The sequence below is a fragment of the Dendropsophus ebraccatus genome, chromosome 11 (assembly GCF_027789765.1).
Source record: "Dendropsophus ebraccatus isolate aDenEbr1 chromosome 11, aDenEbr1.pat, whole genome shotgun sequence".
NCBI classification, from domain to species: Eukaryota; Metazoa; Chordata; class Amphibia; order Anura; family Hylidae; genus Dendropsophus; species Dendropsophus ebraccatus.
In genome coordinates, this window is record NC_091464.1 from 60536149 (window position 1) to 60560686 (window position 24538).

The 24538-nt window shown below is 42.9% G+C and overlaps 3 protein-coding genes across 6 annotated transcripts in view; 1 reads left to right on the plus strand and 2 right to left on the minus strand.

Annotated features, from left to right (window-relative positions):
* Positions 1 to 24538, plus strand: part of ERG (ETS transcription factor ERG) — a 284049-nt gene that overhangs the window by 173345 nt on the left and 86166 nt on the right. The window lies entirely within an intron of this gene.
* LOC138768062 (fatty acyl-CoA hydrolase precursor, medium chain-like) lies at positions 817 to 10946 on the minus strand. Of its 2 annotated transcripts, XM_069946077.1 has the most exons (13): positions 10815 to 10946; positions 9293 to 9497; positions 9082 to 9220; positions 6715 to 6848; positions 5619 to 5772; positions 5400 to 5513; positions 5038 to 5133; positions 3845 to 3985; positions 3683 to 3760; positions 2683 to 2830; positions 2383 to 2532; positions 1818 to 1890; positions 817 to 1390 (listed from the first exon to the last, which is right to left on the minus strand). In XM_069946077.1, exons 1-13 carry the CDS (start codon positions 10873 to 10875, stop codon positions 1213 to 1215), a joined length of 1671 nt encoding a protein of 556 aa, XP_069802178.1. In that variant the 5' UTR covers positions 10876 to 10946; the 3' UTR covers positions 817 to 1212. The 2 variants fall into 2 exon arrangements, with proteins under 2 accessions (XP_069802178.1, XP_069802179.1); XM_069946078.1 differs by lacking the exon at positions 5038 to 5133.
* On the minus strand, positions 14569 to 23822 carry LOC138768139 (fatty acyl-CoA hydrolase precursor, medium chain-like). Its single transcript, XM_069946223.1, has 13 exons — positions 23688 to 23822; positions 22335 to 22539; positions 22126 to 22264; positions 21001 to 21134; positions 20420 to 20573; positions 20137 to 20250; positions 19213 to 19308; positions 17614 to 17754; positions 17453 to 17530; positions 16291 to 16438; positions 15979 to 16128; positions 15498 to 15570; positions 14569 to 15229 (listed from the first exon to the last, which is right to left on the minus strand). The coding sequence occupies exons 1-13, from the start codon at positions 23746 to 23748 to the stop codon at positions 15052 to 15054; spliced, it is 1671 nt and encodes a 556-aa protein (XP_069802324.1). The 5' UTR covers positions 23749 to 23822; the 3' UTR covers positions 14569 to 15051.

Here is a 24538-nt window from a genome sequence, read left to right on the forward strand (position 1 = left end):
CCTATACCACATACATCATGCATAGGAACCTATGTTGAAAATACATATACGGCATACTATACTCTTTAAGGGGATCCAGCAGGATGAAAACGCACAGTACTCTGCACTAGATGACAAAGTCTTTGCCTCTGTTAGGTAAATGGGCTCTGTGGTTCTGTTTGATGCCTCATACCCATAATGCACTGTTCTAAGTTACAGCAACCTAGTATATTTGTTTGTGCTACCTGGGTAGTGACTGGGGTGTAGTGCAAGAACAATAAAGTAAATCATTTTGTCCACATGACAAGAAGCTCTGACATGGAGTCTAGCTGTAATGTAGGCCTTATGGATTTTTCTCTTAAGGGATGAGGATATCGGACACAGACCATCCCATAGAAATCATGATAGACAGGATCTCTTGTTCAGATTTTGCCTTCAGACAGTCCACAATCGTGGTCCATATCACAGCCTGAAATGTTACACAATCTGTAAAAGCGAGACATTATGGTGATTATTTTTACTATTTTTTTATTTTATGGTGATTATATTTACTGTTATTTTACATAAAATGTAACGTCTCGGTGGCGATACGTTTCTTAACCACAAATGATACAGTTCAAAATACCACGGCACTCTTTAAGATTTGCAGTGAAGTGTTGTATTTTTATTATTTATAACATACACTCTTTTAAATCCAACCAGATAAATCAGTAAACAGAGATAATGGGAAAGATTTTTTAAACATGGTGGAAAGTTAAACTGGCTCAGTTGCCCCTAGCAACCAATCAGATTCCACTTTTTATTTTCCAAACAGTCTGTGAGAAATGAAAACTGAAATCTGATTGGTTGCTAGGGGCAACTGAGCCAGTTTCAATTCACTCCAGTTTGATAAATCTCCCCCAATGTTATTAGCAGGCAATGTTTCGGTCCTCCCGTACCTTTGTCAAGCCCAAATCTCTGGTAGAAATGTATGGGAAGCGTGGAGCTTGGTGAAGAGCCAAACTCCATGCTTCCCATACACTTCGACCAGAAACTTTATGGGGAATACAGATGACTACAATAAATATTCTGTCATTTTGATAACGTTACAGATTAGCCATTATGTGCTGTATTCATCTGTTTTCCTCACAAACCAGACTGCCTGAGATCAAGGGTGACCCCTTACTACACTTGGCTGGTGTGTTTCTGGGGAAACTATAGGTTAGAGTCCACCATTTTGGAATCTGGAGACATCTACAGCTCCACATGCTCCTTCATTTCTTTCAGTGTCTTTTGAGGAAAGACCTTGGTCCAGAATTCATACTTCCCAACTCTGGGCTTTTTCGCAGCCGTCTGCTTTATGTTAATCCCCATACAACCTTCATTGTGGTCGTACTGTGGCCAATACACCAGGCCGGGCCCATTGGGATTACTGTGAATGAGAAAAAAAGTAGAGAAATAATTGACTACTGTGCCATGTAAAGCATTCAGTGATGTAAATTATTGATGCTCTGTGTTGGTGGCCTGGAGGAGTCAGGGAATGTAGGGACTACAACATTGGTCCTCCTAGCTAGCAGACTACTGTATGTAAATGACTGTGCAGCAGGTAGGTCACATATAGTATCCACCTCCAACATACTGTACAGTCACACTCAATAAATATAAGGGTCCTTTTACACACACAAATGTCTGACAGATTTTTGAAGCCAAAGCCAGGAATGGATTATGTTTATAGTCTGTTCCTGGCTTTGGCTTCAAAAAATCTGTCAGATAAATTGGTCAGATATCTGTGTGTGTAAACTTCACACATAGAACATCTGCCTGACACAGTCCTGATGCAGTGGGCACCAGTCTCTTACCCAGTGCGGGCAAAGTTGGCCCAGTACTTCATGACAGTCTTACTCAGAGTCTCCTCTTCTTCCGTGAAGGCTTCTGTGAGAATAAAACCAGAAAACCAATAATTCTCAGTGTCACAGAGCTGCCTTCTACATTGCAGAAAGTTTCTTGTGTCACTAAATACAACAGAGTTGTGGAAGTGTACAAGTTGTACAAGTTGCTTGAGGGTTCAACAACAAAATTGAAAAAAAAAAAACAAAAAAAAAAAACTGATCCTAAGGACCGATACACACAAATCAGTAGTTCTTCATCTAGCTGCAGAAGCACTATGGAATTGCAACTGCAAGCTATCCACATTGGCATAGACCCCTTAGATAGTTGCCAATATAGATCTTTACCACATACAGACATGTGTATGGGGCCATAGAAATTAAAAGGTCCACATTCTGTCTGCATTTGCAAGCAGATTTATTAAATGTGTGAAAGGGACCAAATTCCTGACTTTTTTTTATGAAACTTTCCATCATGTCATTAAGTCTGTTATAGAAGAATATTCTGAGACCTCTGTCTAGTCTCTAAGTGGGTCACCTCTGGGCTGAAGGTCGCCCTCCAAAAATGGACTTCCCATCACAAAGTACAATTCATCCATGTGATCGGCCTTCACAAAGTCTGGTTTAGAGTCCGTAAAGAGCGAAGGACGGTGCTGGAATTCGTAGAAGTAAGTGGGGTGGCCGGAATCTGGAATATAAAAAGATGAAGAGGAGAAGACCCCCCATGTCAAAAGGTGAAATAGAGAACATCCTATGTAATTATACACACACATTTGGGGGTATTTCCTATGTTTGTAGGGCAGTACATATAAAGAAGAAGTTATTCTGCATCTTGTACCTCGGTGATAATTGGCGGCTTTCAGTGCCGGAATTACAATCATGAGGTCTCCAGCTAGATCTATAAAGTGGTTGCGGATTTCAGCAGGATCGGTCTCATCTCCCATGTACTCATCTATCACAAGGCTGGTGGCATTAGGGAATGAGCTCTGAAATATATCAAGATTTTCCCAGTAAGTCACAGATAAGAAGCTTTAGATGCAGGGCAGAAGCAGGTTTGTTTTCATTAGGCAGCATAGGGATCTCAGGACCCTACAGACATCTTAGTCCATGACTAATGCAAGTGATTTTACAGACTTTTAGGTGGGCACGGGAGAATCACTGTGGGTGGTTTAAACACCTCTGGTTTGGTTCAACCAGAGGTCATTAATATTAACCTGAACTGTGGGTGCTCCATAATAGACATGAAGGGGGGGGATTTATGAAGACTGGCATACAAGTACGTCGGTCTTATATAAGGACCCGCCCCCTTTTCCCGACAGGATTCACTAAGAGGCGCACGCCTCTTAGTGAATCCAGACAGCCGGGCGCCCGGCGTACCAAATCTACACCTGCTCCCAGGAGGTGTAGATTTTGATCATGATTTACCCCTGCGAGCATGCGTAAATCATGATAAATGAGGCGCAGAAGGAGGCCACGCCTCCTCCTCGCTTTATCGCGTCCTGCAAGCTCCGCCAGCCCGCCCATCGGGCAAACGGGGCGTACGGGAGGCGTATGCCAGGGAGAAGGGGTGAATCTGCACCTTCTCCCTGGCATACGCCTCGGGCGTATGTTTCATAAATGTCCCCCGAAAAGTACAACCATCTCTGTGGTAATAGTGAGATTGTCATTGGCTATAATCATGACTTAAATAACAAATAAAACCAGATATTATAAATCTGTACACAAATATAGGTAATTTCAAGGGTTCACTTTCCCTTTTCTCCCTACACTGTGAATGTTTACGTAATGTGCTCAGTAATACATAACCCACAATCACCCGCTATATGCAGCTTGCCTACCAGCATTGGAAAGTTCTTTATAAGTTCCTGCACTGTCTCTTTTTTCATTCCTTCTCGGAATCCTGTGATGTTCATTGACTGGAGATGATACAAGGACAACAGTAATTATCATTATACAGATCATTGGGATTATGGGATTATTTCCTCCTCTGTTATCCTTACCGATGGGATCATCCATCCAAACTCTTGGTTGTTGACTCCAGCCATAAAGGGAATACTATTTGCCTCTTTATTAGCCAAAATCTGTTCAACAGGTTTAGAAAAGAACACCCCATCAAGTGTTGCAGGCAGAACTATTGATTTCTGCAAGTGGAGAACAGTGGCAAGTTACTTGTGCACCCCAATGTAACTCATTATACTGTGTGTATCTAACACTTTACAGAAATACTCAAATAAAGTCATAGTCAAAGGAGGTATCTAAGCAGTCCAGTTGCGGTTGTTTTGTGTCCTACGGTCTCCCTGGTGTTTGTGTTAGGGTCAGTTTTGAAGGTAAGGGTTTCATTAGGGATATTTGCTGGGAAATTAAGGGGTTAAAGGTTCAAGATTCTGTTTGTTCCCCACAGCAACCAATTAGAGCTCAGCTTTCGTTTTACCAGAGCAATATAAGAAATGATTGGTTAATAATCATACTGTGTCACAGCTTGATAACATTCCACCAAGAGAAAAACTTTTGTCTTTGTTACCAATAGCAACTAATGACAGCTCAGCTTTAATTTTTTAGGAGCGAAGAACAAAATCAACCCCTTAATGCTATGGAACATACATGTATGGCATATGGGCATTGAAAGAGATTATGTGCTGAGTCATACTGGTGAGAACCAGCTTCTATTAGCAGCTGGCACTTACTGCTAATGACTGACATCGGTGATCACGCAGATGACGGTCATTTAAATGCCATGATCAATAACAATCAAATAAATGGCTAAATATCCTATCACAAGGGTTTCCAGTGACCAAATGGTACCTAAGCAACGTGAGCACAGGTTGCTGATTGGTTAGTATTGCATCTTGAAGCCTTTACAAGGCCTTGTGCAAGCCATTGTAACTCTATTTATACAGTCTGCCTCAGGCAGGCTCTACTGGCAGATCACTGATCCAGTAGAGCCTATTTTGAAAATTGAAAAAAACCCTTCTTTAATAAAAATTCATTTAATTCCAGAATAGAATTGGTGCAATTTTTACATGCGAGTTTGGATTTTCACATGATTTTCATGTGAAAATCAAAACTCACATGTAAAAATCGCACCAAACACGCAGCGATAAATATGCAGCGTTAAATACGCAGCGATACGGTACGTGTGAAGCTACCCTTTTACAGTTTAATAAATCTCCTCCATGACTGCACAAGGCCGTACCATAGACTTTCTGATAGACAGGATCTCGTCTTCAGACTTTGTCTTCAGACAGTCCACAACTGCGTCCACATGACAGCCTGAAATGTTGGCCACCATCTGCAAAAGATATGAGAAGAGATCTTTTGTCATCTACTGCATAGGTGGATGTATCGAGGGGTAATATAGTGTGAACTGAGTAGCTAACCCGGCTCTACATCCATCTAATTCCTACCAGATAACTAGATAATGTTCCTGGCCATTTTCCCCTCAGATGCTGATTTCTCAATACAATTTTGTAAATTAAATAAAACTGTTAAAAAACTGTTAGAAAATACAACCTGTCCTCCAAAAAATGATGATTTCTCAGTGTAAACTATACTTACATTTCTCGCAAACACAATTTCTTCTGTAGATTTAGCCATGAAACCTGGCACTGTGACTGTACCACTCTCGGCAATGGCTCTCTGGAATAAGCCCTTGGCTAATGGAGATGCCACCTGGATATAGTAATAGACAGCAGGAGATGGGACTATAAGGGGTTATGTTTTCCACCTGCAGCTATTGATCATAATAACCCAAATATCAGCCATACAAGATCTCACCATAGCAGAAACACTGACTCCCCCTGCAGACTCCCCAAATACAGTCACAGAGTTGGGGTCACCTCTGAACTCTGCAATGTTCCCATGAACCCACCGAAGGGCTGCCACCTGATCCAAAAGGCCATAGTTCCCAGATGCTCTTTTATTTCCATTGCTGGGATAGAAAAACAAAATTTGTTTACTGGGGTGACCTGAAATATATTGGGGGCAATATTTGATCTGCAGAAATGAGTGGGTACACTAGATGCCATTGAATAGGTTGTGTTGGGGGTTTGTTAAGGTTAGTACTGCTATTTGTAGCCCATTATTCCTCTTATTTTCTGTTATCCTGCCCAACAGCTCATTTAAAGGGGTAGTGCAGCACTAAGAAATTATTCACAGAATAACACACATTACAAAGTTATACAACTTTGTAATGTATGTTATGTCTGTGAATCGCCCCCTTCCCGTGTCCCACCACCCCCGCACGTGTACCCGGAAGTGTTGGTGCATTATACATTACCTGATCCGCGTCGCGCATGTCCGCCATCTTGTGCCAAACGTCATCATCGGACGGACAAATCGCTGCCGCCGTCCCTCCTCTGCCGTGTCATAACTGTGCTCAGCCGCGATTGGCTGAGCACAGTTATGCTTAACCCATCGCGGCTGAGCAGCTGATGACGCGGCCGCATCATCAGCCGCTCAGCCGCGATTGGCTGAGCATAACTGAGCTCAGCCAATCGCGGCTGAGCACAGTTATGACACGGCAGAGGAGGGACGGCGGTAGCGATTTGTCCGTCCGATGATGACGTTTGGCACAAGATGGCAGACATGCGCGACACGGATCAGGTAATGTATAATGCACCAACACCAACACAGTTGTATAACTTTGTAATGTGTGTTATTCTGTGAATAATTTCTTAGCGCCGCACTACCCCTTTAATGTTTGTGAACCTTACCAGGCATGGGGGTACGGCTCCGAGGACAGTGGGCATTGTTTGGTGGAAGGCACCACTTGGTGGTGAGTCAGTCAAGTAACCAAGTCAACCAAGACAAAATGTGCAAAGATGTGCCCAGTCTAACATTCAGCATCTAGTCTAGTCACTATATATAATACCTGAAGAAGCCAAGGATCCCCAGACGATACTGGATGGAGACAACAACAACGTTTTCATAGGCACTTAGTGCAGAACCATCAAACATTATAGCTCCCCCCGTCACCAGACCGCCTCCATGTGTGAACACCATGACCTGGACAAGATTATAAAACTGTCAATTTCTGATAAATACAGACAGATTAGTGAGAATGTAGTGTTAACACGTCAGTGGTTAACTGCATAGAAATCTCATTTCACAGCGAGACATGTAAGCACAGGATAATGTAACCTGGGGGAAGGCAGAGACTATGTACAGTGTAGTGGTGTAGCTACCATGGAGGCAGACCACACAACTGCTACAGGGCCCTTGCACCATCCCCCGTGGACCAGTGAGATCAGTGCACAGGGGATCTGGGAGATCAGAATGCCTCAGGACTGCAGTGGGTTATGTGAGTATGGGTGGGGCTCTTACAGGATTGATGGGGCCCCGTACAGTTTCTTGCTATGGGACCCCAAGAATCCTAGCTACAGTTATCCCCAATGTCATCCTCTTTTACCCACATATCATTATACCCTGAGGCTTTACATAGTCACTAGTTGGGGAAGATGCATGTCATGTTTGTGGCCTCTGTGGCACAGATATGTTGGAATAGCTTGAAAATGGGGTGTAAATGTATCTGTATATGAAGAGGCACAAGTCCTTATACTTTCAGTGACATCAATGAAATCAACTATTGTCTACGATTAAAGGAGAAGTCTGGTGAAAATATGTATTAAAGTGTTGTATTGTCCCCCAAAAGTTATACAAATCATACAAAGCTTTTTTCCCTGCACTTACTACTGTATCAAGGCTTCACTTCCTGGATAAAATGGTGATGTCACGACCCGACTCCCAGAGTAGTGTGGGCTGTGGCTGCTGGAAAGGATGATGGCAGGGGGATGCTCAGTGTCCCTCCAGTGCCCTGTGTTCCTCAGTGTCACCCTGCCATCATCCTCTCCAGCAGCCACAGCCACAGCTACAGCTCTGGGAGTCGGGTCATGACATCACCATTTTATCCCGGAAGTGAAGCCTTGATGCAGTAGTAAGTGCAGGGAAAAAAGCACTTTATAAGCATTTCCCGTAATAAGTGTATATTGGTGATTTGTATAACTTTTGGGGGGCAGCACAAAACTTTAATAAAAATTTTCGCCAGACTTCTCCTTTAACCCCTAGGCGACCCTGGACGTACCCGTACATCCAGGGCCGCCTCCATATGTTCAGAGCGGGGCCGCGCGGTGGCCGCGCTCTGAACCACCGCGGTCCCGGGTGCCGCTTGTAGCCCGGGACCGCGGCTAATAAAGTAATTGGATGCATCTGATCCACACATTTTACCCCATCTGATCCACACATCTTACCCCATCCAGGGCGCTGATCCTGGCTCGGCACTCGATTGCTTCCGGATGCAGCAGCCGGAAGCAATTAATGAGCATAGATCTGTATGAGAGATTAGAGTGCTTATACTAGAAGTCCCCCAGGGGGGTTTCTAGTATAAGTGTAAAAGTAAAAGTGTTGTTATTAATAAAAAGCCCCCTCCCCTAATAAAAGTCAGAATCACCTCCCTTTTTCCATGTTATAAATAAAAATAAATAAATAAACATGTTGTTTCGCCCAAACTATTAATTAATCACATTCCTGATTTCGCACGGTAAATGGCGTAAAGTGCAAAAAAATCCCAAAGTGTAAAATTGTGCATTTTTGGTTGCATCAAATCCTGAAAAATTGTAATAAAAAGCGATCAAAAAGTCACATATGCGCAATCAAGGTACCGATAGAAAGAACACATCATGGCGCAAAAAATGACACCTCACACAGCCCCATAGACCAAAGGATAAAAGCGCTATAAGCCTGGGAATGGAGCGATTTTAAGGAACATATATTTGTTAACAATGGTTTGAATTTTTTACAGGCCATGAGATACAATGAAAGTTATACATGTTACATATCGTTGTAATTGTAACGACTTGAGGAACATATATAAAAAGTCAGTTTTACCCCAGGGCGAATGGCATAAAAACGAAAAAAAAAAAAAAAAAAAAATAAAAGAAATGCGTTTGTTTTTTTTTTAATTTCACCACACTTTGAATTTTTTTCTGGTTTTGCAGTGTACTTTATAAAAAAATTCAATTATTGCAAAGTACATTTAGTGGCGCAAAAGTTTTGTCTCATCTCAAAAGTGCTGCAATCCCCTCTTTGGAGTTTGAAAGTACTGGTATATGCTCAGAAAATTACTAGCTAAGTTTGGGGCCCTTGCCTCTCTGTGCATCGATTCGTCAGGGGCCCATTTTCACATTTTATCAACATATTCTACCATGGAGCTCAAACATGATGCAAGCTAACTGACACTTACCGGCAGCTTCTCCTCCTTCGCTTGTGCTGCTGGTGTGAAAATATTCAGATACAGACAGTCCTCAGAGACCGGAGGTATAGTAACCTTTAATTTCAATGTCTCCATTGTCTGCTCAATCATGTGACGATCCTGCAGACACCTATGAGATACATATATATTTTATATTTGATGGTTCCTTGTTCTAAGTCCATTAACCTCTATGGGCACTTACATTGGAGCATAGTCTGTTGCCTCCCTGGTTGAGCTCCATGCCTCGGGGGGTTCTGGGGCAGCAAATCTCAATGAACCAACTGGAGGTTTGGCAAAGGGCACTCCATAGAACACATGGACGGTTTTATCTGTTCCCTTCACAGACAGCGTCTTTCCTCTCAGCTTGCCATATTGTGTATCCACCTCAGGGCAACCGTCCTGCTGTCCTAAAGTCACAGAAACCAGCAAATTATTGGATGCTACAAAGTGCAGATACATCATGCTTTGTACTCCAGCGGCATATACTGTATAGTCACCTAATATAGGCGTTATTAGTGGTCGTCTGACTGTTTCCATTAACAACCACCAATAATGCATAGGCTGATGGATCCATGCTGCATATTGCCATGGTGTAATATTCTGTACAATACAGATCAAGCCATTAAAGCTAGGTTCACACTGCATTTTTGCTATTCGTTTAATTTATGGGGGGAAAAAATGCAAAAACAGATGCAATTGAATGCCATCCTGCAGGATCATAAAAAAAAACCCATTAACCATTACGTTAACCATTTGTTAACGTAAACAAAAATGTGGTTGACCATGGATTGAAACGGTACAGTAAAACGGAAGCAAAAACGCAGTGTGAACCTAGTCTTATAAGCACCACAATAGTGGCTAATATTATCACCTATAACTGGACACGCTGGGTGACAGCAGATACATTATCGAGGCTGGGTTCACACTACGTATATTTCAGTCAGTATTATGGTCCTCATATTGCAACCAAAACCAGGAGTGGATTGAAAACACAGAAAGGCTCTGTTCACACAATGTTGAAATTGAGTGGATGGCCGCCATTTAATGGCAAATATTTGCTGGTATTTTAAAACAACGGCTGTTATATTAAAATAATGGCCGTTATTTACTGTTATATGGTGGCCATCCACTCAATTTCAACATTGTGTGAACAGATCCTTTCTGTGTTTTTAATCCACTCCTGGTTTTGGTTGCAATATGAGGACCACAATACTGACTGAAATATATGTAGTGTGAACCCAGTCAAACAGTAACCAGGTCTGAGAGCTTCATACTGTCACAGTACAGAAGGTGCAGAATTAACATGTATGGGATTGGATTGCTGAGTCACAGGGCACGACTCCATCTCCTAGTCACGTGATCAGAAGGGGAGCATAATACAAGATAATACTTGCCTCACCTGTCTATAAATTTATTACCTGACACCCAAACCACCTGCCATCTAACAAATGAACATTGTGTTACAGTGAGACCTTATATAACGTGAGAAGGATCTAAGGATCCAGCAGAAAACTGCTGATTCCAGTTTATATAACCTCAGTTACCTGGACAAAGACAGTTTTCCTGTCCATGGGATCTTACACTCTATAGGAGAGGGGGGCAGGTGTTCTCACTCTCCTGCTCTCAGTGTAATATGACTCATTGTTAGGCTGCACATTACGCAATAAACATTCTGCATTGCCTTGCATGTATTGTTCCTGCCCCTCATTGTAATGTCTTCTTACCTAATTCCAGGACCCCCATAGTCAGTGTGCACAGCACAACTACTCTCATCAGAGCCTCCATCAGTGCAGAGCGTGCAGCTTCCCAATTCTTAAAAGATCTCCAGGTCTCCTTATCAAGTAGCTGCTCTGGGCTGAGATATAGCATGAGAGGCAGAGTTTGCCGGAACTTGTAATTGGCTGCTGAAGGTGTCAATTACTGATTTATAACCTGCCCTTACCAGGACATAGACGTCATGTATGATATTAGGATCCTGCACCACAGTAATGCACATAGTGAACATTGCACAGGCATTTATCCTGCACACCAGCGATCCCTTGCTATGTGGTTTGCCATAGGATTTCCGAATTGTATGATCATATAAACCAAGGTATCCTACAATTCAAGTGGCAGGACATTACCTTTTAAGACCACCAAGGGTACTTCAGCTCTGAGTATGCAAACAAACATGTATCTGGCACCTGCCCCTCTGCAAACTTAAAGGGGTTTTCTGGGTAACAAAACCAATATTCTAAACAACCCCCCTTCCCAATACCACCATATGTCTAATATACATGTATAACCTATCTTGCACCCTTTCTGCTCTGGAAGTCTAAAATCCTCTACTCTCGTTCCACTCTGACCATACTCAGCTCCCTCTTCTCCCCTCCCTTTGTAGTCACAGGACACGTGATCTCCTCTCTGGGGGCCGGGTTAGCTGGCTATTGACTTGGTAACCCGAACCCCAGGAGACATTATCTGCATCATCTCCATGCACCTGTCCTACTTCCACAGACCTACATGTGTCCCTGAGCCTAGGTTTTTGTAATATGAAATGTTATAGTTCTATCTCTGCTTGCTGTCAGTGTCTCAGCTCTGCATATTGCAAGTGTTATAGATGTTCTCTCTGGATGGAACTAGAATGTTTCCATTCACAGTCAGCAAAATCTAAACCTACACTACACCCCCCAACCCCCAGCAAACAGATGCCCATTATGCAGCACATAGCTACACCATACGCGCGTCAGCTCTGCTACATCAGCTAGTATGGAATAAATATTGGGGTGATGTGATGCAAAATCTGTGGAAAAAAACAGTCCTGTGTTTACTGTGCAATAGTGATGACAGCAGTGGGCAGAAAAGAAAGCTAAGGGGGTGAGTACTCAAATGGCGCAATCAGGGAAATGCATGGTAGGAAAAGTAGTTTCCTATCTTGGCTAAGATTGGATTTTAGAAAAACATTTAACTCAGGAATGGCAGCATCTAGAAAGACAGGAGAGGGCTTAAAATACTCAGGGGGACTTGGCAAGTTTTTAGGTGGATAACCCCTTTAATTGTAATATATGTCCTGAGAAGCACTGAATGTGATGGTGTTGCAGTGGCTATCTCTGTATTATTTGGTTCCACTAGATGGCACTGTGTATCATAGGCTATAAAGTGAAGCAGGAAGTGAGGACTGTGTGGCTGAGATCACATGGAGTGCCACGAGAGGACTGGGAGATTCTGCTCTGTCATAGTTGCCAATAGTCCCGATTTTGGCGCGACTGTCCTGATTCTGAGGAGACAGCCCCGTCAAAATCATGTCCCGGGAAGCTCCGTCCCCGCCGTGGGAAGCCCCGTCCCTTGCAGCGTGAGTGATGTCACTCATGCAGAGCAGAGAGAGGAGTCCCTGGGGGACTAGAGGAACCATACTGGTGAGGTAAGTAAAGCTTTTTTTGTTTTAAATACAGATGAAGGGACAAGAGGATGCTGAAGGGAGTACTGGTATGATGATGAAGGGACAGGAAGAGGATGAAGGGGGAAGAAGTATGATGATGAGGGGCAGGAGTATGAGAGGAGTAGTACTATGATGATCCAAGGGCAGGAGGATGAAGGGGGTAGTAATATGATGATGGAGGGGGAAGGAGGATTAGAGGGGTAGTACTATGATGATGGAAGGGCAGGAGGATGAAGCGGGTTGTAGTATGATGATGGAGGGGGAAGGAGGATTAGAGGGGCAGTACTAGGATGATGGAAGGTCAGGAGGATGAAGGGGCTTGTAGTATGATGATAGAGGGGCAAGGAGGATGATGAAGGGGGCAGTAATATGATGATGGAGGGGCAGGAGGATGATGAAGGGGTAGTAATATGATGATGGAGGGGCAGGAGGATGAATAAGGTAGTAGTATGATTATAGAGGGGCAGGAGGATGAAGAAGGTAGTAGTATGATGATGATGGAGGGGCTGGAGTATAAGGGGGTAGTAGTATGATGATGGAAGGGCAGGAGGATGAAGGGGGTAGTAGTATGATGATGGAAGGGCAGGAGGATGAAGGGGATAGTAGTATGATGATGGAGGGGCAGGAGGAGGATGAAGGGGTATTAATATGATGATGGAGGGGCAGGAGGATGAAGGCGGTAGTAGTATGATGATGGAGAGGGAGGAAGATTAGAGGGGCAGTACAATGATGATGGAAGGGCAGGAGGATAAAAAGGGTAGTAGTATGATGATTTGGGGTGCAGCTGCATCATATGGGTGGGGTGTGTAATATACTGGTGACCTGTAACTGGGGTGTGTAATATACTGGGGACCTGTAACTGTGGTGTGTAAAATACTGGGGACCTAATACTTGGGTGTTTAATGTTTAATGCTCCTTTAATGCTCCTTGTGTTGTTCTGACTGTAAATTCTAACTGGAAAATTTTGAACCCACACCCATGATAGGCCACACCCCACCGAGACCACACCCACAATAAGCCACACCCTTTTTAACGCTAAAGTGTCCCTAGAAAAAAAATTCAAATGTTGGCAACTATACTCTGTATGGAGGGAACAGCACAAGACTTGTGGCAAGTATCGTGGGTATGTATGGAGATCGCTTTGGCAGTCTCCCATTATAACGTCACTCTGAGACTGTACATTACACAATAAACCTTCTGTGCTGCCTTCCTTGTATTGTTCGTGCACCTACAGTGCACCCTCATTGTGAGTTCTTCTTACCTGTGAGGACTCCCAGACCCAGGGTGCAAAGCACACTTACCCTCATCAGAGCCTTATGCAGGGTCCCAGTCCTAACAGAAGGTTTGCAGCACTCATAAGAAGTCAGCTGATTTGTCCATGACATATAGAATTCTCCCTTGACTTGTGATTGGCTGCTGAGGAGGGTGTCAATCATTTTTTTGTAGCCTAACTTATAATAGAACATGTGTAAAGGCGTCATATACGAAATCTGGATCATGCACAATGACCTTTAGAAAGTGAACATCACCCAGGGCCTTACTCTAGAGGTACTGGTTAGCTTCCACCATGACCTTTGGAGGTGTTATTGCTATCTTCATGAGGGATTCAGTAGAGACTTCCTGGAGTAGTGTCTTAGGGATACATAGTATTTTTACAGGTTAGCTTTTATGATAGAGAAGAGCAGTACCATCACCTAACAGTAGTTCCGCAGGGGTGGTGCCAGCTAACGATTGGCTGCTCAAATACCAAACTCACTATGCACAGTCCTATGCAGGGATTTGTATGTAGGGATTTGAGTCAGAATCTTGACCCTGGTTGAAAACAAAAGCCTTCCTTTATACAATATTAGCCACAGAGAGGCCAGGACAACAGTGTACACCTGCTTCTGGGGTCATGTCATCACTTTTGGAGGCAAAAATAGTGTTGCATGTAAAAACTAAAGGAAAAGACATGAACAGCAACTGGAGGAGATCGTTTTTTTCTCCTACATCAAAAATAAGACTTACAAAAATATTAACAAATCCTTCATATAATTCACTCAGCCGTTAGTTCCACTATAAAAATTTTATAAAATTTATTTTATTTTTGACGTATTAATTCTTTGTAATGCTGACAAACCCCATAGGAGACACCTGGAGGGCCAAAAGTCGGAGGGCATTGATCCAAATAGTACAAAGCTGAATGTATAGCGTATAGTGGGGTCTCAACATCTTATATGCAGGATAGAAATGTCATTGCTGACCATGTTAGAATATAAATAATGGAACGTAGATTCATTCTGTACCCAACCTGTATCGTGGGGTATAGAGCATGCGCTCTACGGGGAGCAGGTGTGTTGAACGCAGCTAATTTTAGGGACATTTCTGTGATCTCTATATTTTTGTTAGGGAGATATTACAGTCAGAAATCAATGTCCTCATTAAGAATTTCAAGTCAAATGGTCGTTCCCTTTTGCGTGCAAAATAAGATAGATAATGGACTTGTGTGTTTTTGGGGAGACAATGCGTCCATATCCTGGATGTTCTTGTGTCTTTGGTGACATCTACAGCTCTATGTGCTCCTCCTTTTTATTCAGCATCTTCTGAGGAAGCTTTTTGGTCCAGAACTCATACTTTTCAGCCTTCAGCTGTTTTGCAGCCCTTTGCTTTATGTCAATCTCCAAGTATTCTTCATCTTGGCCGTACTGTGGCCAGTGAGCCAGGCCAGGCCCATTTGGATTACTGTGAATGAGAACAGTTGAAACTGAACTAGTATCATCCCAAACATTAAAAATGTTCAATGGCTTATTAATGTTCTGTGATGGTAGACAAGTTGTGAGGAACCTTGGGGAAGTCAGGGATTGTGGTCACTATAGCATCTAGTATCCTGCATCCAAAACACAACATAAACACACCACATATTGAATCCATCTGCTACGCACAGTGACACCTAACAAATATAGAATGTTTGCCTGACACAGTCCTGATGTCATGTGCCCCAGTTTCTTACCCAGTGCGGGCAAAGTTGGCCCAATACTTCATAACAGTCTTACTCAGGATTTTCTCTTCTTCAGTGAAGTCCTCTGTAAAAATAAAGCCAGAGAATATGACAAGAAAAAAAAAATACATGTCACAGTACTTGAAAACTGAATTGGGTACTGTGCACAATTTGTTCACTTTGTAGTACATTAAACACAGGATTAAATTAAATCAAACTAAATTTGCTAAGTTCTGCTTCATAAAGTAGTACCAGATTACACATGTTGTATAAAAAATGTTTGGTTTTTTACAAAACTGCATCCCAGAATGTTATATTGTTATTTCAAAATGAAACAAGAAATGTGCAGGTTGCATGAGGTTTCCAGAACAAAATTAAGGAAGCTGATTCAAGCTCCTTACTGTGATGATGTTCTAATTTGTTCTGAAATTTCCTATCATATCATCGGCATCCAGACTCTGAGGCCTCTCTGACTACCCTCTAAGTTGGTCACCTGTGGGCAGAATGTCGCTTTCTAAAAATGGACCTCCCATCACAAAGAAAATCTCGTCCACGTGATCTGCCTTCACAAAGTCTGGCCTAGAGTCCTTAAAGATTGAGGGACGGTGCTGAAACTCGTAGAAGTAGGTGGGATTGCCAGAATCTGAAATGAAAGAAGATGTATTGTTATCAGAGGGTAACATTTTGCAGACGATGAGAAGACCCCAACGTCACAGAAAGTAATAGAGAACCTATACACACAATCTTAAGGGTATTTCCGACATTCCATGTATGAGAAGTATATTTCACATCTTGTATCTCGTACCTCTGTGATACTTTGCTGCTTTCAGTGCTGGGATGACAAAAAGGAGATCTCCAACTACATCTGTAAAGACATTACGAATTTCAGCAGGATCGGTCTCATCTCCGACATATTCATCCATCAGGAGGCTGGTGGCATTGGAGAATGACCTCTGAAATATATCAAGATAGTAAATTAATAATTTACATGCAGTTGTTCCGATTCAGCACATTAAAGGGGATATCTGAAGATCCAAAGTTATCCCCTATCCAGAATAGAGGAGCACTGGCTGCTTGGTGGTGGTCTGACCCATTCTAAGAATGGACACCTTATAGTCTAAATAGAGCACTGGCCATGCATGCAGAATGTCACTCCATTCTGGCGAACACTTGTCCTCCTTTCTCTGTGTTGGGGATCACAGTGGTCGGACTCCTACCTATAACTTTTCATCTTGGGATAATCCTGGAGGCTGGGTTCACACTATGTATATTTGAGGCTGTATTTGGTCCTCATGTCAGGTCCTCATAGCAACCAAAACCAGGAGTGGATTGAAAACACAGAAAGGCTCTGTCCACACAATGTTGAAATTGAGTGGATGGCCGCCATATAACGGTAAATAACTGCCATTATTTCAATACAACAGCCGTTGTTCTAAAATAACAGCACATATTTGCCATTAAATGACGGTCATCCACTCAATTACAACATTATGTGAACAGAGCCTTTCTGTGTTTTTAATCCACTCCTGGTTTTGGTTGCTATTACAGCCTCAAACATACAGCCTCAAATATACGTAGTGGGAACATAGCCTTAAAGTAAAACAGCTCAAGAATTTAATAACCTTTAGATCTCTTTTAGCAGAAATCTCATTTTTTTTTACCTTTTATCCCTGCAAATGTCTATATGTCATGGGAGAAGTAACTGTGAATCCCACTCTTCCCATCTCACCTGCTATAACAATTTTTATCAATCAACTGTTGAGGTCATTACCAAAAAGGTTCACATAGTACTTTCTCCCTGCACTATAGATGTTTACTCCAGGTGATCAAAGAAACACATGAACTATACAACTGTTTGTGTTTTATTAGTTTTTTTATATTGTGTTTGCTTATAATTCAGACTAACAGAACAATTAGACTAGCCTGAAAAAGTATTCAATAGAGTAATCAAGTAATCAATATCTTACCAGTAGGGGGATGTTCCTTAATATTTCTTCCATTGCCTCTCTTTTCATTCCTTCTCGGAATCCTGGGATGTTCATAGCCTGGAACAATACATGGAGAAAATTTATTATTACTATAAAGATCATTAAGATTATATTTTAACTTTCTCCTCTGTCGATCTTACCACCGGGCCGAGCCATCCAAACTCTTGGTTATTGACTCCAGCCATAAGTGGGACATTGTTCACCTCTTTATCAGCCAAAATCTGTTCCACGGGTTTAGGGAAGAACACTCCATCAAAGGTTGCAGGCAGAGCCATCATTTTCTGGACGTGTAGAAAAGCAGCATATAAGCCGTGTACCCCAAGACTCATGAAAATTACTCATACTGTGTGTGTATATTTAGAGCTTTATATAAATTCCTTCATTTAGGGATAAACAGGATGTGGTTTTCATATCATTACTGTATATTCTCCTATACCTATCCCTGCCTTTTGCAGTTTGGTGCGGATTATAGCGTATTTCTCTAGCACTTTGTTGTAGCCTTGTTTTCTTCTTTCTGGTACAGTTTGGCAGAAGGTTGGGGTAGGAATTTATGACCATTTAGACTCTGGCTTTTGCAATATGCTGCAGATTAGAATGTATGATCTGTGTGATTGAACCCATTAATCCTCGTATTTCACAAGTACTGTATCTTGTTATAACCTAGTTTGCTTCCCAGTTCATTCTTGTGTAAACTGTATCTGTATCTTGTAGTTGCTGTTATTTCTGCAAGTTTGGTCTCCTCTGCTCCTAAGTTTAGTACTGCTTGGGTTTGAGGCCTAGAGCCCTCCTCTAGTATATGTTAGAGTCACTGTTGCAGATTAGGGTTTTCATTATTGATATATTTTCAGGGACGTTGAGGGCAGGGCCGGTGTCAGCACCAGGCTTACCTGGGCAAGTGCCGGGGCCCACAGCACCCTTTAGAGGCCCAAAGAGTGAGAGGGGCCTGGTGCTCTAATGTTCAGCCCACTCTCTGTAGTGTAGGATGAACGGGCTGAACATCAGAAGGCAGTGTGTGAGTGCGTCAGTCAGTGTGTGTGTCAGTAAGTGTGTGTCAGTTAATGTCTGTATCAGTAATGTTTGTTTGTTTATGTTAGTGGTGTCTTAAGTGATTGTGCATAGTGTAGGGATGGATGAGGGGCCCACTGAGGCTCTGTCGCCCAAGGGCTCGCAAAAACCTGGAGCCGTCCCTTGTTGAGGGTCACTGGTATCTGTGGTTAGGGTAAGTGTTCAGATATAGATCTAGACAAAAATTCAGGGATTGTTAGTTATGATCAGTTCTTGTAGTTTGTTTTAGTTTGTCTCTCTTCAGTTTCTGCCATCTTAATCACTATTTAGTTCCCATCACCTATCGGTGCTTTTTCTATTCTTGGCGTTTCTTACTTAGTTAAGGCAATTCTTCCCTTCGAGTTCAAGGGTTATATGAGTATTAGAGCCACTGTTAGGCTCTGTTATAGGTAAAGTGCAGTTCTACCATCTAGTAACCAGCTGGTGTTTTTACACCAACAATGCACTGATCTCAAGTAAATGGTAGTACAAGAACTATAATTGAAAATTTTCCGCCACTTAATACAGAGATCTGATTTTTCAACTTGGAGCTTGACCCAATGGCAGCTTTCCTTTGAGGTTTTCAACAGGGATGACTTACGGAAGCTAAATGAAACTGCATAAAATGAACGCTGTACTGTGATTGCTTGCTATAGGCAACAAAGACAGAATCCCTTTTTATTAAGGGACCGTACCATGACAACTGAGATGGATGTAATTTCGTCTTCTGATTTCGCCTTCAGACAATCTACCAATGTGTCTACATCACAGCCCGAAACGTTGGCCACAATCTGTAAAAGTGAGACATAAATCCAATGAAACGAGTTAAAGCGATTGTACCAGATGATTTATTAAAAAAGGTTTCCATACCAATGGCAATGGCACCACCGCATAGATTGTAGCGGTGCTGTCCATTTCTCATATCGCCGCCTTGTTCCTGAGATCTCCGGTTTGTAAATATGCCAATGTCTAGTTTGGTGCACTAGAGGTGGGCCAAGCACTCTCAGTGTACTGATAGTCCCTTCCTCTCGGTGAAGTGCCGCCTTCTGAATCAAGTCTGTCCACGGCCTGGACCTTCACTGAGAGGAGGAGGAGCTATCGGTGCACTGGGGGTGCTGGGCCTACCTTCAGTGCACTAATCTAGACATTTGCATATTTACAAACCGGAGGAGATCCCAGGAACAGAGCAATGATACAAGAAATGAACAACACTGCTAGAATCTGTTCAAAAGTCTTTAGTAATTCATCAGGTATATTTATCACCTACGACATAGGATGTACATACTCTGCCACTTTGGCAAATTTGCTATTTAAGGAATTTGTTAATGTATAGGGAATTTTTTTCAGGGTAAATATGTTGTGGGTCTCAGGAGTTGTGACTACTCCACACAACCAGACACCCACTGATAACTCTGATCCTGGTCATTTTCCCCTCAGATGCCACAGTTAATAGTGACCAAAGCATCTAAGGGTTTAGACAAAGAATGGATGTCCTTCCATTACCCAATAATTCCCTCCTTTGTGCCAGGTTCTCATCGTGCTGCGATTAAGAGATATAGCCGGGGCACAAAGCACATGGCAGCTGCACTTCATACCCCAGCCACCCGTGAGATACTTACATTTCTGACCATTACAGCTTCTTCTACAGAGCTGACCACAAAACCTGGTATTAAGGCTACACCGCTCTCAGCAATACCTCTGTGGAATAAGCCCTTGGCTAATGGAGACGCCACCTGGAAATAGTAATAGACAGCAGTGGATGAGATTATTGGAGGATGTCTTTTCCACCCATGGCTCCTTGGCTTCTCCATCACTATAGAATGGCCACTGGATAAGATGATTTTTCAAGACCAAAAGAGAATTAGTCATAATAACCTAAGTATCAGCCATACAACATCTCACCAGTGCAGAGACGCTGATTCCTCCTGCAGACTCCCCAAATATAGTGACAGAGTTGGAGTCACCACTGAAATCTGCAATGTTCTCCTTTATCCACTGAAGAGCAGCCACTTGATCCAAGAAGCCATAGTTCCCAGGAGCTCGGTCATCTCCAGTGCTGGAATATGGAAACAACATTTCTTCACTTGAGTGACCTGTTATACATTGGGGCAACATTAGTAGCTGATATGGTAGGTAATGACTGCAAACTGGTGACTCTCAGTAGTAAACTGGGACTTGGTGGAAGGCATTACTTTGTTTCCAAATTGTGTTGCAAAAGAATTGTTCTTAAGTAAGTTACCAAGAAGTGAGGTACCAAAGATAGCATAAAGTATGAGCCTCCTTGATACATTTGGAATAGTTCTTAGTTATCTAAATTTAAGATGGTATTAATAAATCTACCCCATCATGCACATCATTTCATCAAACACACAGATAACATTGTGTATCGAAGATAGTCAGCATATGGCTTTGTATGTATGATGTTGGAGAATACTGACAACTTAACTCATTAGCCTATTAGTGACAGTCACTTTATATAATACCTGAAGAAGCCAGGGACCCCCAGTCGGTATTGGATTGAGACAATGACAACGTTTTCATGGGCACTCAATGCAGAACCATCAAACATCACGGCTGCTCCCAACATCAGACCTCCTCCATGTATGAACATCATGACCTGGACAAAACATAAACATGGCGGCTCCATAAAACATACATGGTGCATGAGGCAAAATTCTATCTCTTGTTGCAAGGGTTCTTACTACAGACACTATATGACTAGTATTGAGCAGACAAATTGTTCGGTTTTGGCAATGTTCTCCTAACCCAAATGTTCGGCATTTGACTCCTGGGGGCTGGAGAAGTTGGATGCTGCTGCTAAATCCATGTTTTCCTTGTAGCCCTAAGGTGGCATCCAACTTCTCCACCTGCCCAGAGTCAAATGACGAGCGTTGAGGTTGAAGAATGATGCCAAACTGGAACAGTTTAGAAAGTCTGCTCAACACTACTAATGAACAAGGTTCTCTATATAAACAGTTTCTCCCTGCAATTACTACTCCCTCTGGTTTTGACTATGGTTCCAAGAGCTCCAACAATCTTAGTACTATAGTTGTCCCGCTGTCTAGTTGCTCTTGCTTTCTCAGACTAGGCACAGACTTCTACCCGACCTGGCACTGCCTCTGCTTCAGAGGTCTTCTCAGGTGCTTTCTTGGTAACAATGTTATGCCATCTATTCCTCCGCAGCTCACACAATAATCCTCACAGGCTTTGGTAAGTGGTCTTCAACATCTCAAAGCTTTCTCAGCTTCTCGATCCATCACCACCAATGCTTCCCATCATCCATGCTGCTTCAGCAAAGACACCATACTTCCTCACTACCTGCTGGTTTGGGGCTATATTACTCACTATCATTTGCACCTCTTCCCTTTTGGGAAATGAGCAGCAATAGGCCTTCTCACCATGTAGATTTATTTCAGATCCAATTCATTGAAATCCGCTGTTGGACTCGATTTGGTCTGAAAAAAATTCAGTCCAAATTCAAAGCCCCACAATTCACCTGACTAGTCATGCATATGACTCTGAGGTTGCCTAAATTTCAGATCCAAGCTTTTACATCACCACAGAGATTGCTTGTGTTTTGGGGCACCACATGTACATGTTACACTTACAGGCAGCTTCTCCTCCTTTTCTCGATCTGCTGGTGTAAATATGTTCAGATATAGACAGTCCTCAGACATTCGGGGTAAAGCAAGCTTTAATTTAATGTTTCTCGATGACTGTTCCATCATATCACGATCCTGCAGACAGCTATAAGATAGATGTATTTTATATATGATAATACCTTGTGCTGAGCTCTCCTACCTCTATGGGCACTTACATTGGAGCATACTCTGAGGCCTCCCTGGTTGAGCTCCATGCCACGGGGGGTTCTGGGGCTGCAAATCTCAATGAACCAACTGGAGGTTTGGCGAATGGAACTCCATAGAAAGCATGGACATTCCTATCTGTTCCCTTCACAGACAGCGTCTTTCCCCGCAATTTTCCGTACTGTGTTTCCACCTCAGGGCGACTGTCCTGCTTCTCTAAAGTCAAAGAAACCAGACAATAGTGATAAAGTGATGATACATGAAGCTTTGGAGCTTTGTGTATAGTTGCACCTCCTGCTTATTTAGTGTCTGCACAATGATTGCTCTGGTCATTTGCCTTCTGGGATGGGACATCTTTACATCAGATACAAAGTACAGTCATCTGAAGAAGCTATTAGAGGGCGACTGACTTGCTTTCGGTTCCATTAACAACCAGCAGAATTGTGAGGGGGTTCCTGGTTCTAGATTGTGTTGACTGATGTATTTTATAAAACAATTGCTTTCCTCACTCTCTGGGTCCAAGGTTTATATAAGGTCACAGATCATTTACAGAAGCCGCAGTGTTGATATGTATGGGCAGGATCAGAGTGTTGAATCACTGGGCACAATTCCATCTACGAGTCAAATGACCCATGAGCGGAGTGTAATACAAGATAATAATCACCCTGTTCTGATAAATGTATAACCAGTCACCAAACCCATGTGCTGCACTACACAACGAACCATAAGAGCTTACACTCTACAGGAAAGAAGACCCTGTACATAAGAGCTTACACTCTACAGGAGAGAAGACCCTGTACATAAGAGCTTACACTCTACAGGAGAGAGGACCCTGCACATAAGAGCTTACACTCTACAGGAGAGAGGACCCTGCCCATAAGAGCTTACACTCTACAGGAGAGAGGACCCTGCCCATAAGAGCTTACACTCTACAGGAGAGAGGACCCGGCCCATAAGAGCTTACACTCTACAGGAGAGAGGACCCTGCCCATAAGAGCTTACACTCTACAGTAGAGAGGTCCCTGCCCATAAGAACTTACACTCTACAGGAGAGAGGACCCTGCCCATAAGAGCTTACACTCTACAGGAGAGAGGTCCCTGCCCATAAGAGCTTACACTCTACAGTAGAGAGGTCCCTGCCCATAAGAACTTACACTCTACACGATAGATCTCTGCTGGATAACAATTCCCTTAAGTTTTCCTATGAGTTAGATTGCAGGCTGTCAGTGTCCTTACGTACTCTGTTCCCAGTGTAATATGACTCTGTTATTATGAGAATGCAAATTGCACAATAAACCTTCTGTGCTGCCTCCGCTGTATTGTTCCCATGCCTACAGTGCCCCTTCATTATAATGTCTCCTTACCTGATGCCAGGACCCCCAGAGCTAGGGTGCACAGCACAACTACTCTCATCAGAGGCTCCATCAGTGTAGAGAGTGCAGTGTCCCAGTCCTATCAGAGGATTCACACGTCTCCTACTAAGGCGGCTGCTTTGGGCTGAGGCATAATATGTTTGGCAGAGTTGTCCTGGACTTGTTATTGGTTGCTGAGGGTGTCAATCTTTGTTTTGCAGCCTGGTATCAGGGCATGTAGATAGGTGCCATATATGATATCAGGATCATGTACAGTGACCTTTATACTATGAACATCACACAGGCACTTACTCCAAGGGTGGGGACTAGCTCCTTTAATTTTGACATCAAACCACAGCCAAAGGTTGTAGGGTATATTTTTGACTAAGGCTCTATAGTCTGAGGTACAGTATAGGGGTCTGTAGCCTGATGTGAGGTATAGCGGATCTATAGCATGATGTGAGGTATAAGGGGTCTATAGTTTGATGTGAGGTATAGAGAATCCATAGTCTGATGTGAAGAATGGGGTCAATGGTTTGATGGTAGGAATGGGGGGCCCGTAGTTTGTTGTGAAGAATGGGGGTCTATGGTTTGATTGGAGGAATGGGGGGTCTATGGTCTGATGTGAGGAATGGAGGTCTATAGTCTGACATGAGGAATGAGGGGGTCTAGAGTCTGATGTAAGGAATGAATAATAGGCATGGAGGTCTACAGTCTCATATGAGGAATGGTGGTCTATGATCTGATTTGAGTAATTTGAGTCTATAGTCTGAGGTGAGAAATGGGGGTCTGTAGTCTGATGAGAGAAATTGGGGGGGGGGGCTATAGTCTGAGGTGAGCAATGGGGGGGGTCTATGGTATGA

What these genes read in the sequence shown, in the direction of transcription:
- LOC138768062 (XM_069946077.1), bottom strand. Translation starts at nt 10,875, where the DNA reads ATGGAGGCTCTGATGAGAGTAGTTGTGCTGTGCACACTGACTATGGGG. An exon ending in TTGGATGGATGATCCCATCG is followed by an intron (nt 3,761 to 3,844) that starts GTAAGGATAACA and finishes TATCATCTCCAG; the next exon opens with TCAATGAACATCACAGGATT. An exon ending in TAAAGAACTTTCCAATGCTG is followed by an intron (nt 2,831 to 3,682) that starts GTAGGCAAGCTG and finishes GATATATTTCAG; the next exon opens with AGCTCATTCCCTAATGCCAC.
- LOC138768139 (XM_069946223.1), bottom strand. Translation starts at nt 23,748, where the DNA reads ATGGAGCCTCTGATGAGAGTAGTTGTGCTGTGCACCCTAGCTCTGGGG. An exon ending in CATCCATCTCAGTTGTCATG is followed by an intron (nt 17,755 to 19,212) that starts GTACGGTCCCTT and finishes CTACACGTCCAG; the next exon opens with AAAATGATGGCTCTGCCTGC. An exon ending in AAGCGACATTCTGCCCACAG is followed by an intron (nt 15,571 to 15,978) that starts GTGACCAACTTA and finishes TTATTTTTACAG; the next exon opens with AGGACTTCACTGAAGAAGAG.